Consider the following 23719-nt stretch of genomic DNA (forward strand, 5'->3'; position numbering starts at 1 on the left):
TGGAATGATCAATTCCATCTGCACGACATCTCCCAGGCGTACCTTGCCAGTCATTCTAGTGCGTATTCTAAATATATATATGCTTTGTTGGTTAGTTCTACTAAAGCTAACTGCTAAAATATGTACTGTTTTGTTTATTATTTTACATTTTAAGCTACCAAACACGTTTACGCGAGACAGTTTCGGTTTCGTTCGGTTGCATCAGCCGGACTAGCACGGACTCACTTTTCTTTCTCCTCCCTGACGGAGAACCACTAGCGATCGTTATAGCGTTGTACACGATCGCACATTCGCTTCCTTCTTCTTGACCCAGTAGATGTGTCACCTAAATATAGCAGCGCATCAGCGTGAACAGATCTCTGCGGACTCTGCGGATGCTTTTCCTTCTACCCGCGCAAACGATGCGGGCTTTGTACGTCAACACGTTTCACTTACTCCTGGGTCGATGTTTTTGTTTTGAACACACTCTTGCACCCGTGTTTTCTGGCGGTGACCGGCTTTGTAAGTTCTTCTACTTTACTTGTGGCTTCAACTGCAACTGCCCGTGTACCGTGCACAACATGCGGTGCAATTGGAAATAGATCAGAACTAAAGTTAAAACACACACCGTTGTGTGTTACCGCATTAGTTTGCTTTGCCAGCATTAGAATGTATTTTGCGAATAACATCAGTAGTGTAATCCTACCTACATTCGCAACTTAGAGATCAAACTCTTAAGCTTAAAGTTTTTGAGGGTTTTTTCCTCTACATTATCCTTGAGGGACTTGTTTTCCGAAAAAGGATGATAAAAAATTCTTAAAAATGTTAATCGCCGTAACCAAAGGTGTTGACGTTTCGTTGGTATTTATGGGCATACCGGGGTCTGGCAGGAGCATAGCATCATCCGGGATCCCGTTGATGAGGTACGTGTTGACGGTGAGATTGGAGATATTGGCCGGTAGTCGAATCGTATGTTCGCCGATTGAAATAATCGTTTCGTTTGTCGATTGGCGGGCGAATCGACGCCCAAGCTTAGCTAAATCATCTTCGGTGATGGCTCGCCGCATACGGTTGACGTTTATCTGAACGTTCGATATGTTCGTGCCGTAGTCATCCAGACCGGTCGATGTGTTGACGCGGTTTCCGATTGCCACCGACACGTTGGAGGAGTTGGACGCACCATTGGCGGTGGATGCCGTGGAGGATGAGGTGGTGGTGGAGGTGAAAGTGTTTGGAAAGCTCCAGGGAAGAAACCAGAATATTGGTGCTGCTAGCAACGGTTGGGTCTTGGGATTCGTTAGCGGAAGAGAATAAAGATTAGAGATACATTTCCCACAGAGACAAAGCCGTTCGCCAGAAGAACTTACCAGAACCGCTGCGGAAAGCAATGGAACAATGACGATCCTCATCTGGAGCATGGCAGTGACGGAATGAATGAAATGGACACCAATTAGCGCTAGTTTTATAGCGCAGCCAAATCCGGATTCGTCCGGACCGCGGGAAAATCGAAAGACGTCAGATCGTTTGTGTTATCAAACGCCATAGGAGCAGAAATGAGATGTAGATAAACACATTTTCATGGTGGAATTGTAAATGCAATCGACTTGAAGTTGTATGATCAGTTTGGTTCGGCGGTTACAACTGGCCACGAACAGCTCGCCGGGGTTCGTGAAGGACCTTTTAAATAAATAAAAATACCGTCATGGAAAATGCATCACAATACTGAGGGGCTCATCATTGGGGGCTTTACTGTCATTGGACATTTGAAATTTAAAATGCCGTCATACCATTCCAGATATAGCTCGCTAGTACGACGGTGCACCTGTTCACGAAGATTAGACGTACATTTGCGATTTTGCATTGCAAAACGCCAATTCAAGTTATTCCCCAGCGTCTCCACGCGGATGACATAATTCGATCGTGTGATCATGTTTGCTGCAACTAAATGCCGCTACTTTAGCATGGTGTGAATTGTGTTCGTGTGTGTGTGTGTGTGACGCAGTGAAGGTGGAAACAACAAGCCCACCCCCACGCCGTCACACAACATAAACCTCCCACGATGTCGACATTTTCATCGAGACATCCCCAGTATGCCATGGTTAACAGGGCACTGGAGCGCCCCAAGCAGAAGTAGGAGGAGGAAACCGGGGGGTGGGGTAAGGAGGGGAGATCGGTACAGTGAGCCATTTTCCCTAATGTTCGCCGCCCGTTTTAGAAGCCTTCGATGTAGCTGTGACCGATTCACGTTACGTAGTTTCTGCAGTCTGCAGCACCACACAGACAGTTAGGCTGGCCTCCTACCCTTGGACATGCACTCGGAATCGGAGCAAACGCCCGTTTTGCAATTACTCCCTTCCCGTTTTGCTTCTTTACCCTTTCGGATGAAATCGAATCGTTTTTTTTTGCGTTGTTGTCGATGTGTTTTTGCACAGTCACACTGCGGGAGAAAGCGTACGACTGTTAGTTACGCGGCCATTTACGAGCCAGTGCGGTAATAGCGAAAAGTTACAACTGCTGCTGCTGCTGCTGTTCCACTGTGGGTTGGGTTGGTGGTGGCCAACGGCAGGGAACCATCGATGCAATTGATGCAACGTTAAATCTGAGCGCTCTTTTCACCTCCCCCGGCAGCAGCACCATATCGTTGGCCACTTACGGAGTCGGGTTATGGAACCGTTCCACGATCGCGCTTGATCTTGGATTGCAATCGGTTACACACAGCAGTCGGTCAGGTCTGGGCGCAATTTTTTGTCGACCGGTGTCGGTGATTCGTTCCGGTTGAGGTGTGACGCTGTTTGGCCCTAATCGTACGAAAGATTATTCAATAAAGGCCATCACTTTGACATCGTCTGTTGTGAACTTGGAACACATTCAAGAAAGAAACTCTCCAAGAAGGAAGGAAAGTAAACAGTGATTATACATCACTAAAGCTTCAAGGAATTACCTCAAGTGGTTTACGGGTCGTTGAGATCATCAAGAATCGTCTAGTTTAGCTACGCTACGTTGAACTAATGTCTTTACATGCACTTGAAGATAGCTCACGTTGTATTTGGATCATTTCCGTAAACGATCTCGCATGCCGAGAGTCTTTGTTTGCGGTGCTTACACCGCTTACAGTTTTTGTCACAAAGAAGCAAGAACCGTTCTTTCGCTTGCCCTGTGTCAGGCCGATTCACGTAAATCATACCCCCAAGGTACGAATGCACCCTTCTACTCGATCCGATCATGTTCGTGTAGTGCGCTGTTGCTGGTCCCCTAGCGACTCTCAATCCAATCAGACCCCATAACCGCCCTTCTTCGCCCCCCTTTACTTCACCCAGAGCTGTTAGACCACCACACACTGGCGTTTATAATCTGCTTGATTGTGTTTCCATATTGGGCACAAGCACGACTTCCCGGTTCCAGCGCTAGCTCAATCGGATGATCTTGCTGTTTGGCGCATTGACTGGCGTTGTTATTGTGCGCCGGTGTCATTCGAGCGTATTTCCATATTGCCTCCCCCGTTCCCTGCCCTTACCAATCCTCCTACCTAATTTATGGTCAAGGGAGTAAAGTACGTCTTGCTCGCATATCTTGCCACGGATGCATAAGCCTAGACGAGTAGCGTAAATTAGCATTCCCGAACGTAACGCAGGTTTACGGGTTGTCTGTGAGCGTGTAATATGGCACTAAGCCAACAATGACTGTGCTGATAGATTATAGATCGTGAGCCGCGTGGTGTGCGAAATACATTTTTAAAAATTATAAATCGTTTTTAAGATCCTATTGGGTTACTGAGAATGTTTTTGTTTTTGCGCGTTTTTGGAGCCAACATTTTGGCAAGCTCTTCACGGTTTACTTTATTTCCGGAAATTTATCCAACTTGGAATACAGCTGAACAGGCATTCTATGTTTCTATATATCTATTTGTTCTATATTTTAAACGTTGTCAAATAATAGATCGTTGATAAAACTGTGCCAAGGGTATAGGGCTGGGCGCAAAGTGGTAGAAATCACGGGCATTATGCCATAGACATATTCGGAATAATTTACATCAGGTGATTACTTAGAACAATGCTACATTGTGCACCTCTTTGGGAGCACATTTTACATCAACCATCCCTCATAGTATTTTTCTTGAATATATATGCACATTGTAAGCAGTACTTTAAATATGAGCTGCTTTCTTATGGGTAGAATTTATGCTAATTCTTTCCGTAAGTAAAGCACACCATCGATCCAGGAGCGTGTGTCCAGCTCAGCCGTTCACATTTCGCAGGTGATTTACTTGTACGAAGCTCATTAAATAGAGAAGGTAACATAATTTCTTTCGCTACTAGAAGTACGACGGTCTAAAGCAACGAACGGGCAGGAGTTGTACTGGAAAAGACTTCCACGCCACTGACCCTGAATTAGACGGGTCCATACTCAGGCATTAACATCTGATTAACCTAAAATTTATCCTTTTGGACTACGCAACGAGAGATGTAAGCGAGAGGTAAGCATTCGCTCGAAAGTGGTAGAAAAATCGGGCTAAATTATGGAAATGAGAAAAACACGTGGCCATTTCGGTAGTCTGGCAGTAACTCGTTCTTCTAACCAAAGTCATACCGTTCCGTACTTTGTTTACGAACCCCTCCCGGGTGGCGTTTGGTACATTTGCATGTCTCCGCTCTATTATCAGCCAGAGGAAATGAAAGGCAAACAAGACGGATAAGGGGGTATAATCGGGGATTTTCGTGCTGATAACACGCACCTTGACCTACTTGTAATATTAATTTACCGGAGATGGTTATAGTGTTCTGGTGGAAAAGCGTAACTTTTCACCTGAAGGCCATGCTATTTGCTTGGACGGTTTGGACATGAACCCAAGGTCATGAAAATTATTTCCACAAATTAGCCACTGTGTCCACAAAATCGCATCGTATTGTGGTGGATTGGCAAAACCGTTCAAGGTTATCACGCGACGGAAAACAAGTGACCATTTTAATGGCCCACGGGCTTTGTGTGTGTGTGTATGTGTGTGTCTTCATCATTTTCCCGGCACCGATTCCGAAACCTGACCAACGGCAAACATTGACCTAGTCCCGCGTTCTGAGTTTCGTTGCGTTTTGCTTCGGTGTCACGGCGTCCTACTTAAGTCACCGTCGTGACGTTTGTGTTCTAGATCGCTGATGGCCATCCAAGACGACAAAGAATGTACGATGCGTTCGGCGGGTTCGGCTTGTCAATACATCAGCTGATGTAATATTGTTCCGTTCCAGCATCATCTCCGCATCATTACTCATTACCGGCGGGGTTATGCCCCGTTCGGTGCGGATGAGTGTATCGTTTTAATCAGTGTTTGTGCCGCTGTTTGTGTGGCTTGGGACAAGTCCAAGACCCATCGATGGGACGACGAACTTTGTTTGTGGGTTCGATAGGCGAACGTGTCTCATCACGACACGGAACGCACAGCCAGCGCTCGATCGGTGTGGTTCCTGATGCTGATAGTAGGGATGGGTAGCAGCTGTATGTTGATAGCCTCAGAAACAACATCGGAGGTAGTGCATGTTAGATGCATTCTGACCGTAGCAATGTCAACAGAAAATCGAAGAAGCGTGTGTGGTGGTACCGCGTTTTGCCGGTCAGTCAAGGCCCTTCTGGAGTCGCTTTGTGCAAACATTTCAGTTCAGTTGTTTTTTGTTCTTCTCCTTTCAACATGATAAGAAGAAATCTTATCTTTGTGCATGACTAGGACTGATTACTTACACACACCCGCGTGTGATAAGCATGACCGACACTGGGATACTTTCATGAAATTGCTGAGGAGTCGTTCCATCGAAGCTTTCAACACATCGTAGCTATCGATTATTTGCAGATATTTAGCATGATAAAGTACGGTTCAATAACTTTAAAGGCATTGCAGTGGGGAGTGGTCGGTTGTTTATCCTCTGGTTTGGTCTGATCCAGTTCCCATCCGATGATTGGGATGTTTGCCAACAATGATGCGCCTTGGTGAGTGAACTGGAATTTTTGCACTCCCGCTTACTTCTGCTCAGTTCCTCGTACTCTTCCGACTGCAAGCTCGATGGCAAATTCTATCGATTGATGCTTTGCAAAATTGCATTGATCCGAATGCTTACCCAACACTCCCAGTGTCAGTGTGGAGTGTTCCCAATATTGGTACGTTTGAATTGACACAATCCGTGGTGCTGATACTGCTACAGGTGCATATCACAGGTGCAGGTCTACTCAAAACAACCTCAAAACACCATCGATCTTGATCACCGAATTTCATTGTATCTAGAACACGGGGCACTATTGCACAATCATTCCTTCAGCCAGTTGGAGCGTATATAATGTAAGACGCAAATCGAACGTCCAACTTTTGCACCTTCTCTTCCGCTTTCTTTGTTAATGTACGTTTGATCAGCACCCGGGAGGACGCGGGCCATTTCCGAGCAACCACAGCATTGGCTGTTGAAGGAAATCCCCATGAATGACACGGTCATTGGATGCTATTTTGAGCTTCGTTGGATCGGTTTGTTCTGCTAGTTGATTAAGTACGACACTTGCTTTATCCATCGCCCATGATTGATTTGATTCTTTCTGCTTGCATGTGCGCAAAGCATATGCATTAAAGTATTTGGTGAACTATCTGTAGATGGTTAGTTGTTTTCGTGTGTCTTTGTTGGCCACAATGCGTCCATATTGTTCGTTCTCATTTAGCTTAAGTAAGCCAGGTGGATGCGGTTGGTTTTATTATATGTTTATCGTGTTTTCGTCCCGACTAAGGATAACGGGCCGGCTCAACTGATCTACATACGTAGCCATACGCTGTCCACTGATGTGACCGCATCTCTTTATCTATTTGTAACATTGCTTGATCGGATATCAACTGTTGTTTGCAAACAAATGTAAGTCCCATCCGGTTGATCCGTTACACCCAGCACACGAACAGAGATAGAGACAGAGGAAGGAGAGCTCAGAAACACGTGCAGCACAAGAAACGAGCCGTTTTTGGTAACCGGCAAAAATACACCAGTAACGGGTTTGCGGTTTTGGCCAAAACTGGCTTGCAGCTAGCGCTGTTGATGGTGACATTGAGGTGCATGAGTTCTGTTAATATCGGACCGGGCGAGGGAACGGATTGGTCTTACTATTGCGCAGACAGCTTCAAGTTCAAGGGCAGAAATCTGGTTACCTTTTAAAGTGCCCGTGAGCAGCTGAGTTGAGCTGAAATGGATTTTAACATTAAACATAATGCTCTGATGTAGAAAATTCAACTGATTTAACAAGTTTTTTTTTTCACGCAAAACATAATCCATAGCAGCATGATCACATAATGTGTGCTTGCTATGTACACACCTTCCATGATTCATGCTGCATGCCAGTACTTGTTCTGGTCCTTACCGTAAAGAATTAAAACAGGTCTTGCCCAGTTCGCTTTACCGGTGGGAATGACATTTGCGTCTGTCCTTGAAAGGGTGCCATCCTACGTGCGGAGTTCAATGCATTCTTCCGTCGCGAGCGAAGCATAACAACAGCCCTCCGTCGTCGGTTTGTATGCGGTTTGGTCTGTAAACGTCACTGCACTGGAAGACGCAATACACTCAAGATGGATGAGTCAGTGTATTTAATATAATGCGTTCTACTAGCGAAAGATGAACAACATGGAACAAATTCTAATTTTTGCGCAGCTTGTGCACCCTTTCAATCAATTGCGTGGAAATTTGTTGTGGAGCATTAGTTTCCAGTAAGCCAATGAAGTAACCACTCACACTGTGAGGCTGTGCGAACAAAGAAGCTTATTTCCGTTCTGTGATGCATTTCAAGTTCTTTTTGTGTCTGTGTGTTAGTGTGTGTGTAAGTGTTCACGCGCGCACATAAGTGCATGTGCAACCAGTTGTGACACGCAAGTAGCAGCAGCAATGGCTCATTTCAGCACCGGTTAATTGCATTGACATCTTCCAACCGGGTCGGTAAGTTGGCTTCCCGGCTGTTGTTTGTGTGGTGTTGCCGTGGACGATCCGAACCATTCGTTCAATTGCTCCACTTGAACCCTTGAAGCCCTTCGCTACGGTCCCCAACAAACAGCTGCTATTGCAATGCACACAATCATCATTTCGCAAAGATTGCGGGGATTGCTGCTGTTGCGAGGCGAAGGAAAAGGGAGAGAATAAAAAAAATCAAGAAATTAAACAAGCATAACCCAACAAATATGATGACACGCCGTGAGGGAAACAAACAGAACACGGCAGACAAAGAATGGCCAACCATCCAAATGATCTAACGCTTACCCCGGTCTTACCGGTGGTGACAACTATTATTGACACATGTCCGTTAGCGTTATTACGCGTGTGTGGGCGGGTTTTAAGCAACACCGAGAATGTGGAAGAGATCAACTAAGCTTTAGGTTCAATCACTTCTTTGTCCCTTTGAGTGTTACCAGCAGCATTACGGCAACGTGTTGTGTAACGGCTTAAGGGAGAAGGGTTTATTGACAAGTAGTTGTTTTGCTTTCTTGAGCAAATTTCGAGTGATGGTAATTAGCGACATATTGATTGACAAATGTTTGCACAAGTCGTATACTTTACTAAGTCTTATCAATAATCTTTTTGGTTTTATTTGTTCTTCATAAAATCATGAGCAAATAAAATAATCCATTTTCAGTTGTTTTCGTTAAAAAAAATGGTTTACATTTTTCGCACACGGGACACATGGCCTAACCTGGCTCAGACCAGCTGGCAAAATTCTTTGTTTTGACATTTGTCGTGCTTGGGTTAGCTACGTTAATTGGGAAACCAATCTAATCCTTCTATCCTAGGCTTAACTTGACTTGCCATTTGTATGACGAGCTGTAAGCGTATAAGCCTGGAAACGTCAAAACGCATACAAAAAAACTAGCTTAGAGTATGATTCCGGCCATTCTTGGAACTGGCTCGATTCGAACATCTTCCTCGTATTCGTCAGAGGTTCTTAAATGTTATAGTTTTCCCAATCCTAAAACAATCAACCAACGTCACAAATTAATTAACTGCTGGTTTTCTGGTGGCATTGGTCTGAGCAGCTTCTGAACATTCCCAGGCAAGTCAATGTTTTTTTTCCATATTTCGACTATCCCAATAAAACGCAACTAGAGTTCCAGAAACCTAAATACCCGTTTTGCGAGATATTGCTCGTTGCAAGGGATATTTTTGTTACACTTACATCCGTTCGTTATTCGAAAAACTCGACTGTATTGCATTTACAAACCCGATAACTCTGTTTGTAATTAATCTCCTTCCTCTCCTATCGCTCCATCTCCATCCAACTAGCAATGGGTTCGATTCGCTTTGTAATCGTTTATCATTCCACTTCTGTGCCTTTAATTACTTGCACTGGATGTGTTGAAACAGAAATTAGCTTCAATGGACTAATTTCACGCCTTTTTTAACATCACACTTTCGTTCGTAATCGTACGAGCGTGATACGAAACCATTCGCGCGGTGATAGTCTTGGGTGGTTTCCGTGGGTATGTGTCGTTGCTCGTACAAAACACACTGGCGTGGACAAATCGACTCCATGGACCAGAACAAGAAAGGTGTAACAGTGTATTTTATTACTCAGTATGCTACATCATTTAGCGCATTGATTCTAATACGATTCTAATGTCTATTTTTTTTTCTTTTCTTTGCAGGTAATAATAAAATTACGGAACGACGAAATTTATAACTAAATATGTTATAGACGAACCATTTTTAACGTTAGTTATTTGAGTAAGTTCATCTAAAGGTTTCTTCAAACAATGGTAATACTTAATCCAGGTTGTATCAAACTTCTTCGAAGCGTCGTTTAAAGCCACACGAAAGCGCCATAAACAGGAAAGTAATGAAAAAAAAGGCATTTCGGAGGTGTGGTTGATGGAAGCTTTTCATTCCTATCGCGGAATGTCGCCGGCTGCATGATTTGCTTCCCCCCTTTACTTTGGTGCGCGTTGCCGGAAAGTAAAAATGGCCACGGAATGTAACACGTCGTGCCGCCGGAGCGGGCTAATCGACCGGTTGTTGGCGATAGAAGCTAACGTATCAGGTGTTCAGGCTATTGCTTCATTCCCCAGCGCCGTCTGGAACCGTGCGTTGGCACGATAATGAAGCACGAGCCAGGGCTGTAGCTGGTTGAAATTCCGGTAGGTTAAGGATCGGTAGCTGTTGATGTTAGGAAAAAAAAATGCGCTCAAGTCCTCTATCACCGTCACACCGTGCTTCCCAATCACCAATCGGGAGCTCACGCGACCCGCTCATGGGCGGCACGTGTTATGCTGTTTCGCCTCGCCATCCTGCACAAAATGGATTAGTAATGAGAAAGCGTGGTGAAAGAATCGCAACACGGGCACGTTTATTATTTGGAATAGGACACCACCCACCTCGTCCGAGGATGCAACGAGAAATCACCTTCGAACACGTGGTACTGCAGGTGTTATACGGCGTTACAGTCACTGTAAAAATACCTTGGGACACACCTGACTGCATGTTATACGATTGCCTACATTTAGGCGTAAAACCGATGTATGTTAGCACCTGCGTGTGCGTCATAATGCGGTTTCACGATCGCTATCGGCAGCGTGACGTGCGGCTGAGATGCATCGGTGAGCAACAAAGAAACCAATAGATGTGTGTGAATTACTCTTCTCAGTGCACTTTAACTGATGAGGATGGAGATTGAGCACTTAGATCAATATGACTTGGAGACACTTCGTGATTATAGTCACGTCGAAATAATTCTCGCGTTACCTTCAGTAGGGTTTGATTACATTAGCAACACTTACTTTATACTGGAAGTGATGCATCTAACATCGATGAATCATGGAGTTCGTGGCAAAAGCGATGGTGTCATATGAGTAAAATCAGTTTAATTTCTAATTGTAAACACCTAATTTAATCAAAAGCCATATTGCTGCTTCTTGTACTGCTTTGTATAACAAACTGTAATAGTAACTAACAGTTGTCGCTACCGTGCTATGCGCCAATGCGGCTTATCATGGTCTTATGTCACGATAAACAAGCATTTTAACCATTCAACACGCTATGCAGTGAAAGCGTAAAATGAATTTGTTTGAATCTTTTTTTTCTCTCTTTTTGTTACCCGTGCTTATAGGAACAGAAAGCGTGTAGGGCTTCCATAAGAAAGGTTCAGTAATTTTCGTTTAACCAATAGCAAACATAACTTCGGTGCGTTATTGGATGTTGCGAACAAACATTGATGAGTTAATTAAATGTTTCAAAACAAAAAAAAAACAAACAAAACACATTGAAAAACATACTTTATTGGGTTAGGGGGAGGGTTCGACCAAGGCATTGTTTACTTAACAGCTTCCATTTTGGGTCATAATTGGTTGCTGAAAAGTTATTTAAAATGAAACCCCAACTAACGGGATATGGATGATGGCGTCTTTCGTCCCGTGAGCTTCTAAACTGTGATGAGTATCGATCTTTATGACCTTCTTCGAAGGACAATTTCTGCCACTGCGAAATATTAGGAATATATAACATATTTGAGGATCAATTTTCTTAATGTAACAAAAAAAAAACTGAAGAATGACAACAAATGAGCCGAAAACCATTATCCTTAGTTGCCTTTTTTTGGCTAAGTTTAATTGATAGCCATCAACTACAAACAGCTATTCAATGCCCAAACAAACCCCACTGAGAGATACGTGTGCCCACACGTTACTCATTGTCACCGGTAGCATACGTGTGCGTGTGTGTGTGATGCACTTATTAATTGCATTTTGGACAATTGACCTTCCGCCGATGGGCAATGCATTTCAGTGGTGTGATATCATCGAGCAATAATTGAAACACAGGGCATTTACGGAAGCATTTTCAAACCGTCGTCTGCGATCTACAAATGGATGGGAATGGTTTTGACGGTGCGCGTAACGTATGGATATAGATAAACCAACGCCGACAGATACCGCATCTGGCGGTGCTTTTATCACGCGTGGAGTATCGTTTCCTGCTTTGTTCGCCTTTGCATACGATAACTATGAATGTGATTGTGTGTATGTTTTTTTTTTTATTTTCCTACGTTTACCCAAGGTCTCCACAGTTGGATGCATGAACGCTCGGCTGAAGCGATGATGCTCAGCTGCATATGGATGATCGCGGTGGGTATGGTAATCAGAACCGGTCAGTGGGAAGCTTGACAAACGGTTTGTCAATGGACGGACTCAGCCGTGCCGAACATTTCCGTCTTCCAAGTGAGCGAAAAGTGACATTCAACTCGAAGAAGTTTAGTGTTCTTAAGAAAAGGAAAATAATTTCTTGAACCATTCCCGCGCAGAACCTCCCGGGGGGGGGGGGCTGACGAAGAGGATGTCGGTATCTTATCAAAATATTGTATGAATCTTGAAATTTACTTTCCGCTGGTAAAATTTTTCTAGCCGAACCGAGCGTACGTGATGATCCTTCGACGTACTTGATATCAGCTGTGCTTTCGATCGGTCGGCCATTATCAACACATTGCGGAGGTTTTGTACCTTTCGATTTCTGTGAGTTCATTGCTGCGAGCGGCTCGATGATGTTGCCGTTCATTTCGTACATTGGTTTACCTAGTCCGTGATAACCTGCTACCGGATGTGGATCGTGTCATGACCGTGCCCGGGTGTACACAGCGCCAGTTAAAAAAGGGCACCAGCAACCTGTCACCTTGCCTCGTTAGACACGATTGATCGACTGGTGCCGATTTCCATCCCGTTACCGATCGATGCACACAGCTTCTTGGTAGTGCCGCGTTAACGCATCGAGAGCGCAACACTCACCGAGCACGGTGCATAGTAAACATGACCGATAACTCGGCACCGTCCCCCAGGCGCGGTTGTACGAGGTACGAGTGACAGAGAGGAAGTCGAATGATCGGTTGTTGATTTTCCCGGGCAGAGTAAACGCATGTCTCATCGCTGCGGCCGCACTCACTGTCCAGTTTCGGACGCGTCAGTCTTGCGCCAGCAGTCGTACGAACGAGAACCGTCCGGACGGCCCTACTGCACCCGATCGACCTAACGCTCTGACCTTCGTTTCCGCTCGCTTTAGATGCACGGGGGAGCACTACGAGACCCTACGCGTGTGTTGCAGTAAAAGTGTGTGCATTGCATTGTATTGTTATGTTCATGTTGGACGTTCGTTATCCAACAACGAGACGCACAGTAAGTTTTGCGCGTCCACTGTGATAACATCGATCGTACGATTTTGTTTATTGTCACGCGAGTGGTGTGTGAGAGAGTTGTAAGTGAGTCGTAGTACCGGACCGACAAGTACCGTGAGCAAACAGTGCCAAATAAATACCCGATCGAGGAAGTCAACACAACTCTTCGTTTAGGAGTCCGTTCTACTCTAAGATGTTGTTGTGTTGTGAGTGAAAATAAAAAAAAAATATTAATGTGTAGGGAAACAAGTGGTACATTTGTGTGAACTCGAGTATGAGCCGTTTGATTTGCATTCGACTCGGTTGTTCAAGGCTTTCAACTCCGGATGTGACAATCTTTATCTTTCGGAGATAATAAATATACTTGTCACATTTAATGAAGTTTAACCATGGCTGGTTGTGAGATCGTCTGCTTGCATTGGCAGGGGATTTGCCAGTGGACTGTAAAGATGTGTTTGGATTGAGCTTTAGTGTACGGAAAATTACTAGCCCGTGTTTGGGGTTATGCGGTAATCAGAGACTTCTGCTAATTAGTGGTATGACGTGCGCATTTTCGTTGACCATCAATCGATCGTGGATGGTTGAGCAATAGATCGTGATCATTGCTATCCGGAACCACATCCAAGCAGGCGAGTTCGTCAGCGTGGTATGGAGCGGCTTGAACAGGGTGGCATAACGCCCAGACCAAGGCAACAATACCTTATATTGTGATCCAAGAAACGAAACTTTGCACTGGGATCGTGCGTTTGCGATCGTCAATTTGCTTAGAAATCAGTCAAGCGAGCAAAAGCTATTAAGAGTTGTTTGTGTCTTTGGGCTTACTTGCTCCGGATTTTAGAAAATTCGTTGTTAACATATTTGATTTTCTCCTCATTTTTAAAATCAGATTAAAGCACTTACTATTTGTGATCCTACGATGGACCGATGGAAGATCTCCGAGTTATCCAAGTTCGATCTGTTTGCCTTGTTCTTGCTGTTCCCAAGAAAACCGGTTCATCCCAAACAATTCGCAACGGATAAAAAGACCTTTTTCTCCCTGGAGAGAAGATTACTTCACGATGTGTGTGCTTCACGCATAACTTCCGCTTTAGACAGCGATCTCCACACTATCAGTGTAGGTTTGAAAGAAGTATACTAATGTTGAAGGTCACTGGCAGAGTCGTGCGACGGTGGCATTGTACCTTTAGCGGTTTGGACATTGTGTGGACGGCAAAAACCAGTCCCCCACACTCGTAGCCCAGTTGCTCCGCGTAATAAGAGAATGGACCACCGCGCGCTACGGCTGTGGGTCGGGGGATTAACCTTGCACTACACCACCGGATTTTTGGAGGTGAACCTTTTACAGAACTCCAGAAATGACCGTTTATATGGTTATGCAAGCTGTTAGCTTAGAGCCCGGAACCTTCGATGAGCTGAAAGCGGCCCCATTTTAATATTTGTGCAACAATCCATTCCATCGGCTTTTGATAGGCAGGAGAAACTCATCACCGGGAAATACGTCAACGTTAAGGCCCGCCAGTGAGATCAGTGTAAATGCGTCATTCGGCTGTGAGGCACACACGGGTGCGGAATATCTGAACCATCGTCTGCTGTCGAACGATTTCAGATTCTAGCAATGCGGATGATGTTCATCCAGTTTTGTTTTTTTTGTGTATCGTGCTAAACCTATCTAATAGTCTAACCTATTAGCACCTCGCCGTTCGTCAGCTGTGCGATAGTGTCGCGATGAGTTCTTCTGTGTCATATGAAGTGTGTGCGTACAACTACGGCTGTGCAGATCCAAGGGCTTAAGTGAATAAAACGTTTCCTTCCCGGTTGGCTTGTTGTGTGCACACGATCATAAACCAAAGCACATTATGCTAATCAATGCAATACTGCGGGCATTTATCGTGCACACGTTGAAAAGGCGCCGACAACGGTCCAAATGTACGCTGCTGCGTGCATTGCTTAAGATGGTGAACTTTCGCCGATTCGGCCACTATCAGCGCTATCTGGCGTATCCGGGGCGCGAGATGGATGGGCAACCGTTGCCTCCGCCGCCTGCAGCGGTACCGGCCGAACCGATGCGGGTGAATGTCCCATTGGAGCAGGGTGCCGTGAGACGTCGACGGCAGATGCAACAGCGGTTCCGTATCGTTGGTGAGGAGGAATTTCTTCAGCAGGAGGAAGACATTATGGTAAGGGACGGGGGGGATGATCAATGTGTGATGGAACTGAGCTGTAGGCTAACAATGGTCAGTGTGTTAGCAATACCAGACGTAGATGATGATGATAGTGCTCGAAGTACAAAGAACATTTCATTACGAGATTAATCTCTCATAAGCTACCGGCAATGCGGCAGTACTAACCGGCCCGATTGATTGTTAATCGAAGCATTTAACTTTCACAGGCTTCTGTTGTGCTTATATTAGTGTAGCAAAACAACAAAAAAGATCATCAGCCACATCAGGAACGCACCCGCGGGTTGAGTGATAGCGTGCGTGATTAAGCTGCACCGCGGGCAACGCCGGTGAACTCCGTGAGAATAAGCTCCGATTGTATGAAGGTTTCACTTGTTGATAGAATGCACCACCACTGCTGCTGATAACTTTGCCCCCCCCCCCCCCCCCCCCCCCCCCCTTTGAATCACAATATTTACCTCAAGCACTTTGCTGGTTGATCGGTCGCAGGGTAGTGTTGAACGTTTCGGTCATCTTGACGGTGATCCGATCGCGGAAAGCCCTACTCTTTGACGAAGGTGCGTGTGGGGTTTTTGAAACATAGATGACGCTTCCGAAGGTTAATGGTATTGATTTTGTGCTGCTAGAATCCTTCACGGAACCGTGCGCATGCTGAGAACGTTTATTCCGTGTTTCGGGCGAGTCAAACATCGAGATTGTCAGCTTATCTGCTCTTATCTTCTTCGAAATACTGTCATCGGTTGGATAGCTCTTCCGTATTTCCATGAGCCAATTTATGTACCTTGCGATAAGATCTTTGCGCGCTGTGGCAACACAAATGTAACTAATCTTAATGTTATCTTTTTTTGTTTTGCTGTATTTTAGAAATGGACCTCCAGACTGATGCCAAACGACCTCAAGACGCTAGTGACGATGAAAACAAATGGCGTCACCCCACTGTTGATAGCCTGCCGGAACGGACACTTTGACGTGGTGCAGTACCTCATCAAGCGTTGTCACGCAGATGTCGAACAGGCCGGTTCCGTCATATTCGATGGCGAAAAGATCGAGGGTGCGCCACCGCTCTGGTGTGCGTCCGCTGCCGGTCACACGAACATAGTTAAGCTCTTAGTCCAAAACGGTGCCAAAGTGAATAGTACGACCAAAACGAACAGCACACCGCTCCGGGCGGCCTGTTTCGATGGGCACTACGAAATTGTCAAGTATCTCGTATCACAAGGCGCAGGTAGGTTCCAGACATACTGCACTCACCACCATCTCATCAGTTATTTCGCAAGTGTGCTAATCGTTCTTTCCTTTGGACAGACATCGAAGTCGCAAACCGTCACGGACACACCTGTTTGATGATCGCGTGCTACAAAGGACATTACAAAATCGCACAATATTTGCTTTCGCTCAAAACGGACGTGAATCGGCGTAGCGTGAAAGGCAACACGGCCCTGCACGATTGCGCCGAGTCGGGATCGCTCGAGATATTGCAGCTACTCCTTCAGCACGGTGCTACAATGGATGTCGATTCTTATGGTATGGTTTTTTTTTTTATTATAGCCGACACCTTTATCTTACTAACGCTACCGTGTTTTGCCAGGAATGACCCCTCTGCTGGCTGCCAGTGTTACCGGACATCTACCGATCGTGGAACATCTGATCAAGCTATCGTTTGTATCGCGCGAGGAACGGATCGCAGCCCTGGAGCTGCTCGGTGCTACATATGTCGATAAGAAGCGCGATATGCTAGGAGCCCTCTCGTTCTGGAAGCGTGCCATGGAAGATAGGTCGGTAGATGAAGATCCAAGAAGTTGTCAAAAAACTGTTCATGATTGCTGAAATTGTTAAACGTTTCTGATTTTACAGATACAACAATAGTCCCGTGTTGCCGAAACCAACCCGCGAACCGCTGCCACCATACGATTACGTACAGGAGGTCAACAATCTCAACATGCTCGAAGAGTTGGTGATGGACCCGGACGAGATGCGCATGCAGGCGCTGCTGATCCGCGAGCGAATACTTGGACCGGTGCATCCCGACACGAGCTACTACATACGCTTCCGTGGTGCCGTGTATGCCGACTCCGGCCGCTTCGATCGGTGTATCGAGCTGTGGACGTACGCACTCTCCATGCAGCAGAGCATCCTGGAACCGCTCAATCCGATGACGCAATCGTCGCTGCTGTCGTTTGCGGAACTGTTTAGCTACATGTTGGGTGAGGTGGGCCGGCCTATTACACGCGGTCGCATCGTACCGCCGATTGAAACCTCCGACATGCTCGTGGTGTTCAAGAAATCGATCCGGGAGGTGCAGCTAGGTCAGCAAATGTTCGATCAGATGGCATATCACGAGCGAGATCATGGTGCGCTCAGCAGGGCGCTGGTGATTTCATTGCATCTGGCCTGCCTGTTGGTGCGGTTGCTGGACGAGGAAGAGGAGCTGTGCACGGCGGAGATGAAACATCAGATCCTTCAGTCGCTGTACGATTTAGTTAGCTTAAAGGTATGTATTGGAAGGGTGGTTTAATAGCGTGAAGCGGTTTTGAAACATTTCATCCCCTTTTGTCACAGATTGTTTCGCAAACGGGTAGAACAGCTTTGCATCTGGCTTGCTACAAAGATGCAGCGCTAGTAGGAAGGTATCCAGTGTGTCAACTCCCATCAGCACGGCTCGCAAAGGCTCTGCTGCAAGTTGGAGCCGATCCGAACGCACAGGATGACAATGGTAACACACCACTACACCTGGCCGCTCAAAGCCGACCCTGTCCACCAGAACTGGCACAAATTTTGCTAGAACACGGAGTCCATTTGGTAAGTTGCGGACGTTAATATTACTTGTTACCTATCATCAGTATCACTAATCCATGTTTGTTTCCCTTGGTACAGGATACGAGAAATGTGGACGGTAAAACGTTTGAGTCGCTTTTGCAAAATCAACAGCTGCACGAGCTGGTGAACCCGATCAAGTACACGCGGCTATCGTGCCTGGCAGCCCGTGCTATTAAGCGTTACGCAATCAACTGCCAGCACGAGATCCCCAAGTGTTTGCACGCGTTTGTCGACTCGCACTAACGCTTCGTTATGGCCGGTTCCGGTTTTTAGTAACAGTTGGCCCAACCCAGGCTGAATAGCGGGAGACAAACCATATGAGAACATAGATTTAAAGCCAATATACAAGAATTGACTGAACGGTGGTGAGCAACATAGATAGGCTATGCTTTAAAGTGAATGTTCCAATTCGGAACCGTCTCCCGAGAAGGTTTGGAAATTCACACGCAAACAGACACACACCCCCACGACACCACAACAAATTCAGGACATTTGAGATGATTTTTGCAGTAAAAAGTGAAACGCAAAAAAATTGCAAAAGAAAGATAGAAACTGGTGCAAATCATCATTCGCTGCCATTAGTGTGATCATACATAAGGAGATGGAGATGTGTAAAACGAACGACAGATGGAAAGAGATACCTGGTGCGGAAAGTAGTAAAGCGACCCTTCGAGCTTACAGATAATGGCCGCTCAAATTAAACGGTGGTGCATTCTCGTAACGGGCAGAGTACACGGCGGCCCCCAAGTCTGCACAACGACTGTAAATGTGGAACAGTTTATTGGTGATAAGCCACGATCAGCCAACGATTTGAACTTGCATCAAAACGGCTTCGGAGTGATCTGGTGAAATCGATCGATGGTGAACGAGCGAGTTCCCTTCCATGGAGCAAAAGAAGGATGTTTGGGAGAGAATACATTACGTGAACAAGTTTTGTCCAGTCAAGTAGAACCGTTTTCCTTTGCAGAAGCTTCTCACTTGTCGTGATCCCGTGCCTTGTCCCCTTGAAGTGTACAGCAGATGGTTTGGATGTTGATGCTGGTCGATAATTTTAGTTAGTCAATTTCATTTGGAGCAGGTGTATCAGCACAACAACGGTTTGTTAGGGAAGTAATTTGGGCGCTTGTGAGCCGGCAGCATATAATTTCAGTTTTACCCTGGACATTTAGCCTTTGTTTTATTTAAGTACATATTTTATGCAATTTAACAGCTCAGGATAAGAGAGAAGAAACAAGAAAGGAATATATTCATGAACGCTCGAGGAACAATTTTGGTCTTATGTTATCTCCAAATTCATTTTTATCCATTTTACGGCATATCCCAGCATCGCTTTTGTGCGCCGATAAAGGACAGAGGAGACAGAAAGATATATTAGGAAAATGATAAGCGACAGAGATTCCGTGCGATATTTGTATAGAAAGTTGGTTACAATGTGTTATGTTTAAGAAGACGCTTGAAAGATAGATCGTTGTATGGAGGGAGCGGTGGGAAGGATTTATGATGGAGGGTTCATAGAGTACACGGTTATCAGCGAACGGACAGTGTGTTTTGGCCGTGTTGTCCTCCCACCAATGAGTAACCTTCGTGTTGATAAAGATAAAAAACCGTGTGATAGCGACAAAAGGAAAGACAGAAAGAGAAGATCAGAACGTACGCCGAGTGCATAATTCGCAAACGAATACGCGCAGAAGAGGGATACGTTTTAGAGATAGCAAAAAAAAAAAAGAAACTGTCATCTTTGGTTCTGCTTTTTGTCTGCTTTTAGTTCATAATAGATCTCGATTTTTTGTGCAATTTCCCCCAATAAACGAAACTCCTTATACTGTATGAAGTAATGAGCCATTTGTCTGCATGATGTGGGTGCATAATGTTGCCCGTTTGCTGTATCATGCGCATGAAGGAGAAAAGTTTAGTGCGTGGCAAATCAGGTAGATAAATAAAATGAAAAATAATAGAGAACAAATCGGTAGACACATGTTGCAGAGGGCTATTGAGCCCGTTACACGTAACCCATGTTAAATAGCGTAATGATATTAGTAATGTTCAGTACTGCCAGAACGAGTGTGTTACTCCCGAAATACATGTTGTCGCTACGGGACAGAAATGTGACACATCATTGTGCTGCGAAATGGTTGAACAGGTGGCTTACCTGTGGTAGAAATATTATATTTTTTTCCTGGTCCGAACGTTCACCAACCACTGCCTTAGTTGGTGCACCGTGTCAGAGGAAAGGCTTTTAAAATAAAGAGAACTCTAGAAAAGGATGATTGCAAGCAGGTGTTTATGGAGTCTTTGGTTCTTCACTGAAACCTCAATGGCATGTGGGTCTCGTTGGATTGAGGCATTGTGCTTCACACGAGTTCCACTGTGGTTTCGGTATAGTTTTGGTGCAAACAAACAATAATGAGAACTTGGAAACATGTTACATGCAAAGTGGGATTGAGCGAAAGAAAGTGAAGATGGGATGGTAAAGAGTGATAGCGATAAGGGAAAAGGTATTGTGCATAATAGTAACACAATGTTGCGAGGAAGCTAAAGTAAGAAACATAACATAACTATGTGACGTACGTATGAATCAAAATCAAATGGCGAAATGAGCGAATATAACGAACATCACAACATGTAGTAAATGAAAAAAACCCACTTATTGCAGAAAGTCTCCGCTAGCACACTGTGAATCGTACCGCGGATGTACGGTATGATAGGGAAATAGAAACATTCAAAACATAAGATAATGAGTCCTATAACTTTATAGATTATAAATCATCATAAGAAAAGGAGGTGCGTATGGATGTTTTATTTTTTCCGAAATTGTGAACAATTTTAACGAAACGAAAGAACATTTCGAACAACTTGGTTGCTATGGCAACCAAACTTGACATGTTGATTGAAACATGTGTTTTTCCAACGAAGAAAAAAATTAATGCTCTTGAAGCTAAACTGAACTGAACTTTTTGCTTAGCAAGCGTTCCTCGAATAGTTTGTATCAAAACGATTCAGCAGATAGTATGATGCTCTAATGGCAAATAGGATATGAAATTGAAATAAATAACATTGCTGTTACTCTGTATCAAAATGTAACTGAATGTTCAAGAACTTATTTTGAAAAAAAAAGAAACGAATGTTTTGACAGTTTGTCGGACAAATTGAGTGAGTTTTTTCACCGGGTTACAGGGCTCGTCACCACCGTTGATTTGGAAATACGTGAGGTTATTGGTTTTTCATTTCAGCGTACAATTTAGTTTACCAGTAAAATGACCACTTTGATATTTTACATGTATGGAATTTTATCATTTCTAATGAAATACAAACAAGATCATACATGCTAATATCATAAAGCTGTACATGACAATTATTTGAAACCTATCGTGTTCAGGTTGTAACTATCCACCCCTGTAAAATATGCCGGTGTTTGACAGATCTTAGAAAAACATCGTATTTTCAAAACAACATATAAATGTGATATCATTTTCTGTTCAACGAGGTTGCAAGGGTGCATTTTAGTGTGGCTTTTACAATAACACCATCAGACCGGAATATGTTATCGTCTCCATTGTTCGCTTCCTGTACGGTTCATGGATTGAAGCAACCCGCCATCGGACGCAATGCCATCGTTTTTATGCGATGCTTAGCCGATCGTGCCAAGACGATCGAATCGCAAGAAAAGGAATCCTACCAGTACTACACGATCGAACCGGCGGAACAGCAAAGCAAAACCAAGGGTAACCGAAACCAGCCAACAGATGTAGCGTTACGGCGTATCAGTTTGATTGATCTGGCCAAAAGCAAACTGTACGAAGCTCAAACATTCTACGACGAATTTAGCGGGATGAATGAGGTGAAAATCGCCCAGAATAAGGTGATCGAGATACAGGATCAGCTACAGCTGGTACAGGAGCGTCGCCGCCACATACTGCTGGAGTTGACGCTGGTGCGCAAACAGTTGCAGGACATTCACATCGAACTTCAAAAAGCTACCCGGGGGGAACATCGATACGTGGAACTGATAAAGCAGGAGTTTGATGTAAGTTACACTGTTTGATACATAGTAAAACTGACATAATATCCATTAAATCCATTTTCATTTCCAAATGACTGTAGGTGCTTGCACGGGAAAAGGAGAAAAATCAAATCTTTCAAATAATCGACCAAGAAGAACGTGAACTGTTCTCCCATCTGACGGCCGCGGTTAAAACATCCCACGAAAAGGAACGGACCCAAGCAAACAATGTGAAGTACTGGTCGATTATTGCCTCAGGTGTTGGAGCTTTGCTGGGTATAGTGGCCACATCGATAAATTATTATTTCCGTAACACGCAGTTCGAGACGATTCGGAAAGCAGCGGAAGAGAGTAATCGGAAGCTGGCCATTATGGAGCAACAGCTGGTTGGGCTGGAGACGTCCCTTGGTCGGATGAACGTCGAATGGAACCGTTACTTGAGTGAGAAGAGGATTGCAGAGCAGCGCAGAGTTGCCCGAAGTCCCGCAGAGTCTTGGGGTGGTTACATGCGTCGACATTTGGCACGATTCTTTAGAGTTTTCATACCGAAAGCATAGTGGATGTTGTGGGTTTGTCAGAGTTAACAGTAGTACTATGTTATCTGAGTATGTTATTAGACTCAATAAAAAACTCCTAGTAAGAAAAGATGCTAAAGAATAAAATAGATTGCAACATAATACAGGTATATCGAAGTAAAGAGTAGAACATATGTTAGACATTTATTAGTGCGGTGTAGTTTACCAGGTGCTAGTTATTTTTGTGTAGAAACCAAATTAAATTTATCATACTATCGATCGCGCGATTTAATCCTGTCCCGGAGTCAAGTTTCCTTGTGCGGAATAAAATGCTTCTGCTCCTATCGACTTACGCTCATCCGGATTAGTAGTTTTAGAGCTATTAACGAATTACGCTTGTATCCCAACTGGAAGAGGAATAAAACAGAATGAAATGGTTCGACCGAACAGGCTAGGAATGCGATTTTGAAACACGCTGTTCACAAATTCGTCACTCGTCCCTAGAAGGGCCAATCGGGCCCACGCTTTTATTTTAATTAATAATCTCTGAACCCGTTGTTTGTTTTGTTTCACGAATTAGTTATGTTTTCCTTATGAGAATGTGTGTGCGTGTGTGTCATCATCATCAGAACGGTTCGTTAACGGGGTCAGAACGGTTTTTTAAGCGTGGCCCGATTTCCGAGATGCGTGGGAGGTCTCGCGACCGTCTGGGTCGCTGGAGACGATTAAAACTGTGCCACAGGAACAGGGAGAGCCGATTAAATTCAATTTCCGCCGTTGCATCACGCAGATACAATTGGGTTTAATCTCATCACCGAAAGGCAACCGTCGGTGCTGTCGGATGTTGCTTAGAATTTTTGCACGGATAGTCTTGTTGGCGTGCAGAACATTTCACAGTGTGCTTTACTCGTTTCAATAAGAAAAAAGTTTATTTTGCTCAACATGAACGCACTTTAACCTTCGTCCCAAAAGTTAAGGGATACATTCAATTCACTGGGTGGTTCACTGTAGCAGATGAAAAGAAAGAACGTCACTAGCATGATCCCGGTGGCCATCAGTATGCCAACGACGAGAAAACAGACCGC

General features: G+C 44.7%; 3 protein-coding genes across 3 annotated transcripts; 2 read left to right on the forward strand and 1 right to left on the reverse strand.

Moving 5' to 3' along the window:
* Positions 1-749: 749 nt before the first annotated feature.
* On the reverse strand, positions 750-1397 carry LOC128719053 (uncharacterized). Its single transcript, XM_053812674.1, has 2 exons — positions 1347-1397; positions 750-1265 (listed from the first exon to the last, which is right to left on the reverse strand). The coding sequence occupies exons 1-2, from the start codon at positions 1395-1397 to the stop codon at positions 750-752; spliced, it is 567 nt and encodes a 188-aa protein (XP_053668649.1).
* Positions 1398-14978: 13581 nt separating this feature from the next.
* Positions 14979-18362, forward strand: LOC128719052 (protein fem-1 homolog CG6966). Its single transcript, XM_053812673.1, has 7 exons — positions 14979-15299; positions 16167-16527; positions 16608-16826; positions 16891-17077; positions 17157-17793; positions 17862-18101; positions 18177-18362. Exons 1-7 carry the CDS (start codon positions 14979-14981, stop codon positions 18360-18362), a joined length of 2151 nt encoding a protein of 716 aa, XP_053668648.1.
* Positions 18363-21657: 3295 nt separating this feature from the next.
* LOC128710019 (mitochondrial potassium channel-like) lies at positions 21658-22676 on the forward strand. Its single transcript, XM_053805060.1, has 2 exons — positions 21658-22143; positions 22221-22676. Exons 1-2 carry the CDS (start codon positions 21658-21660, stop codon positions 22674-22676), a joined length of 942 nt encoding a protein of 313 aa, XP_053661035.1.
* Positions 22677-23719: the final 1043 nt, after the last annotated feature.

This window comes from Anopheles marshallii, chromosome 2 (genome assembly GCF_943734725.1).
Source record: "Anopheles marshallii chromosome 2, idAnoMarsDA_429_01, whole genome shotgun sequence".
Lineage (NCBI taxonomy): Eukaryota > Metazoa > Arthropoda > Insecta > Diptera > Culicidae > Anopheles > Anopheles marshallii.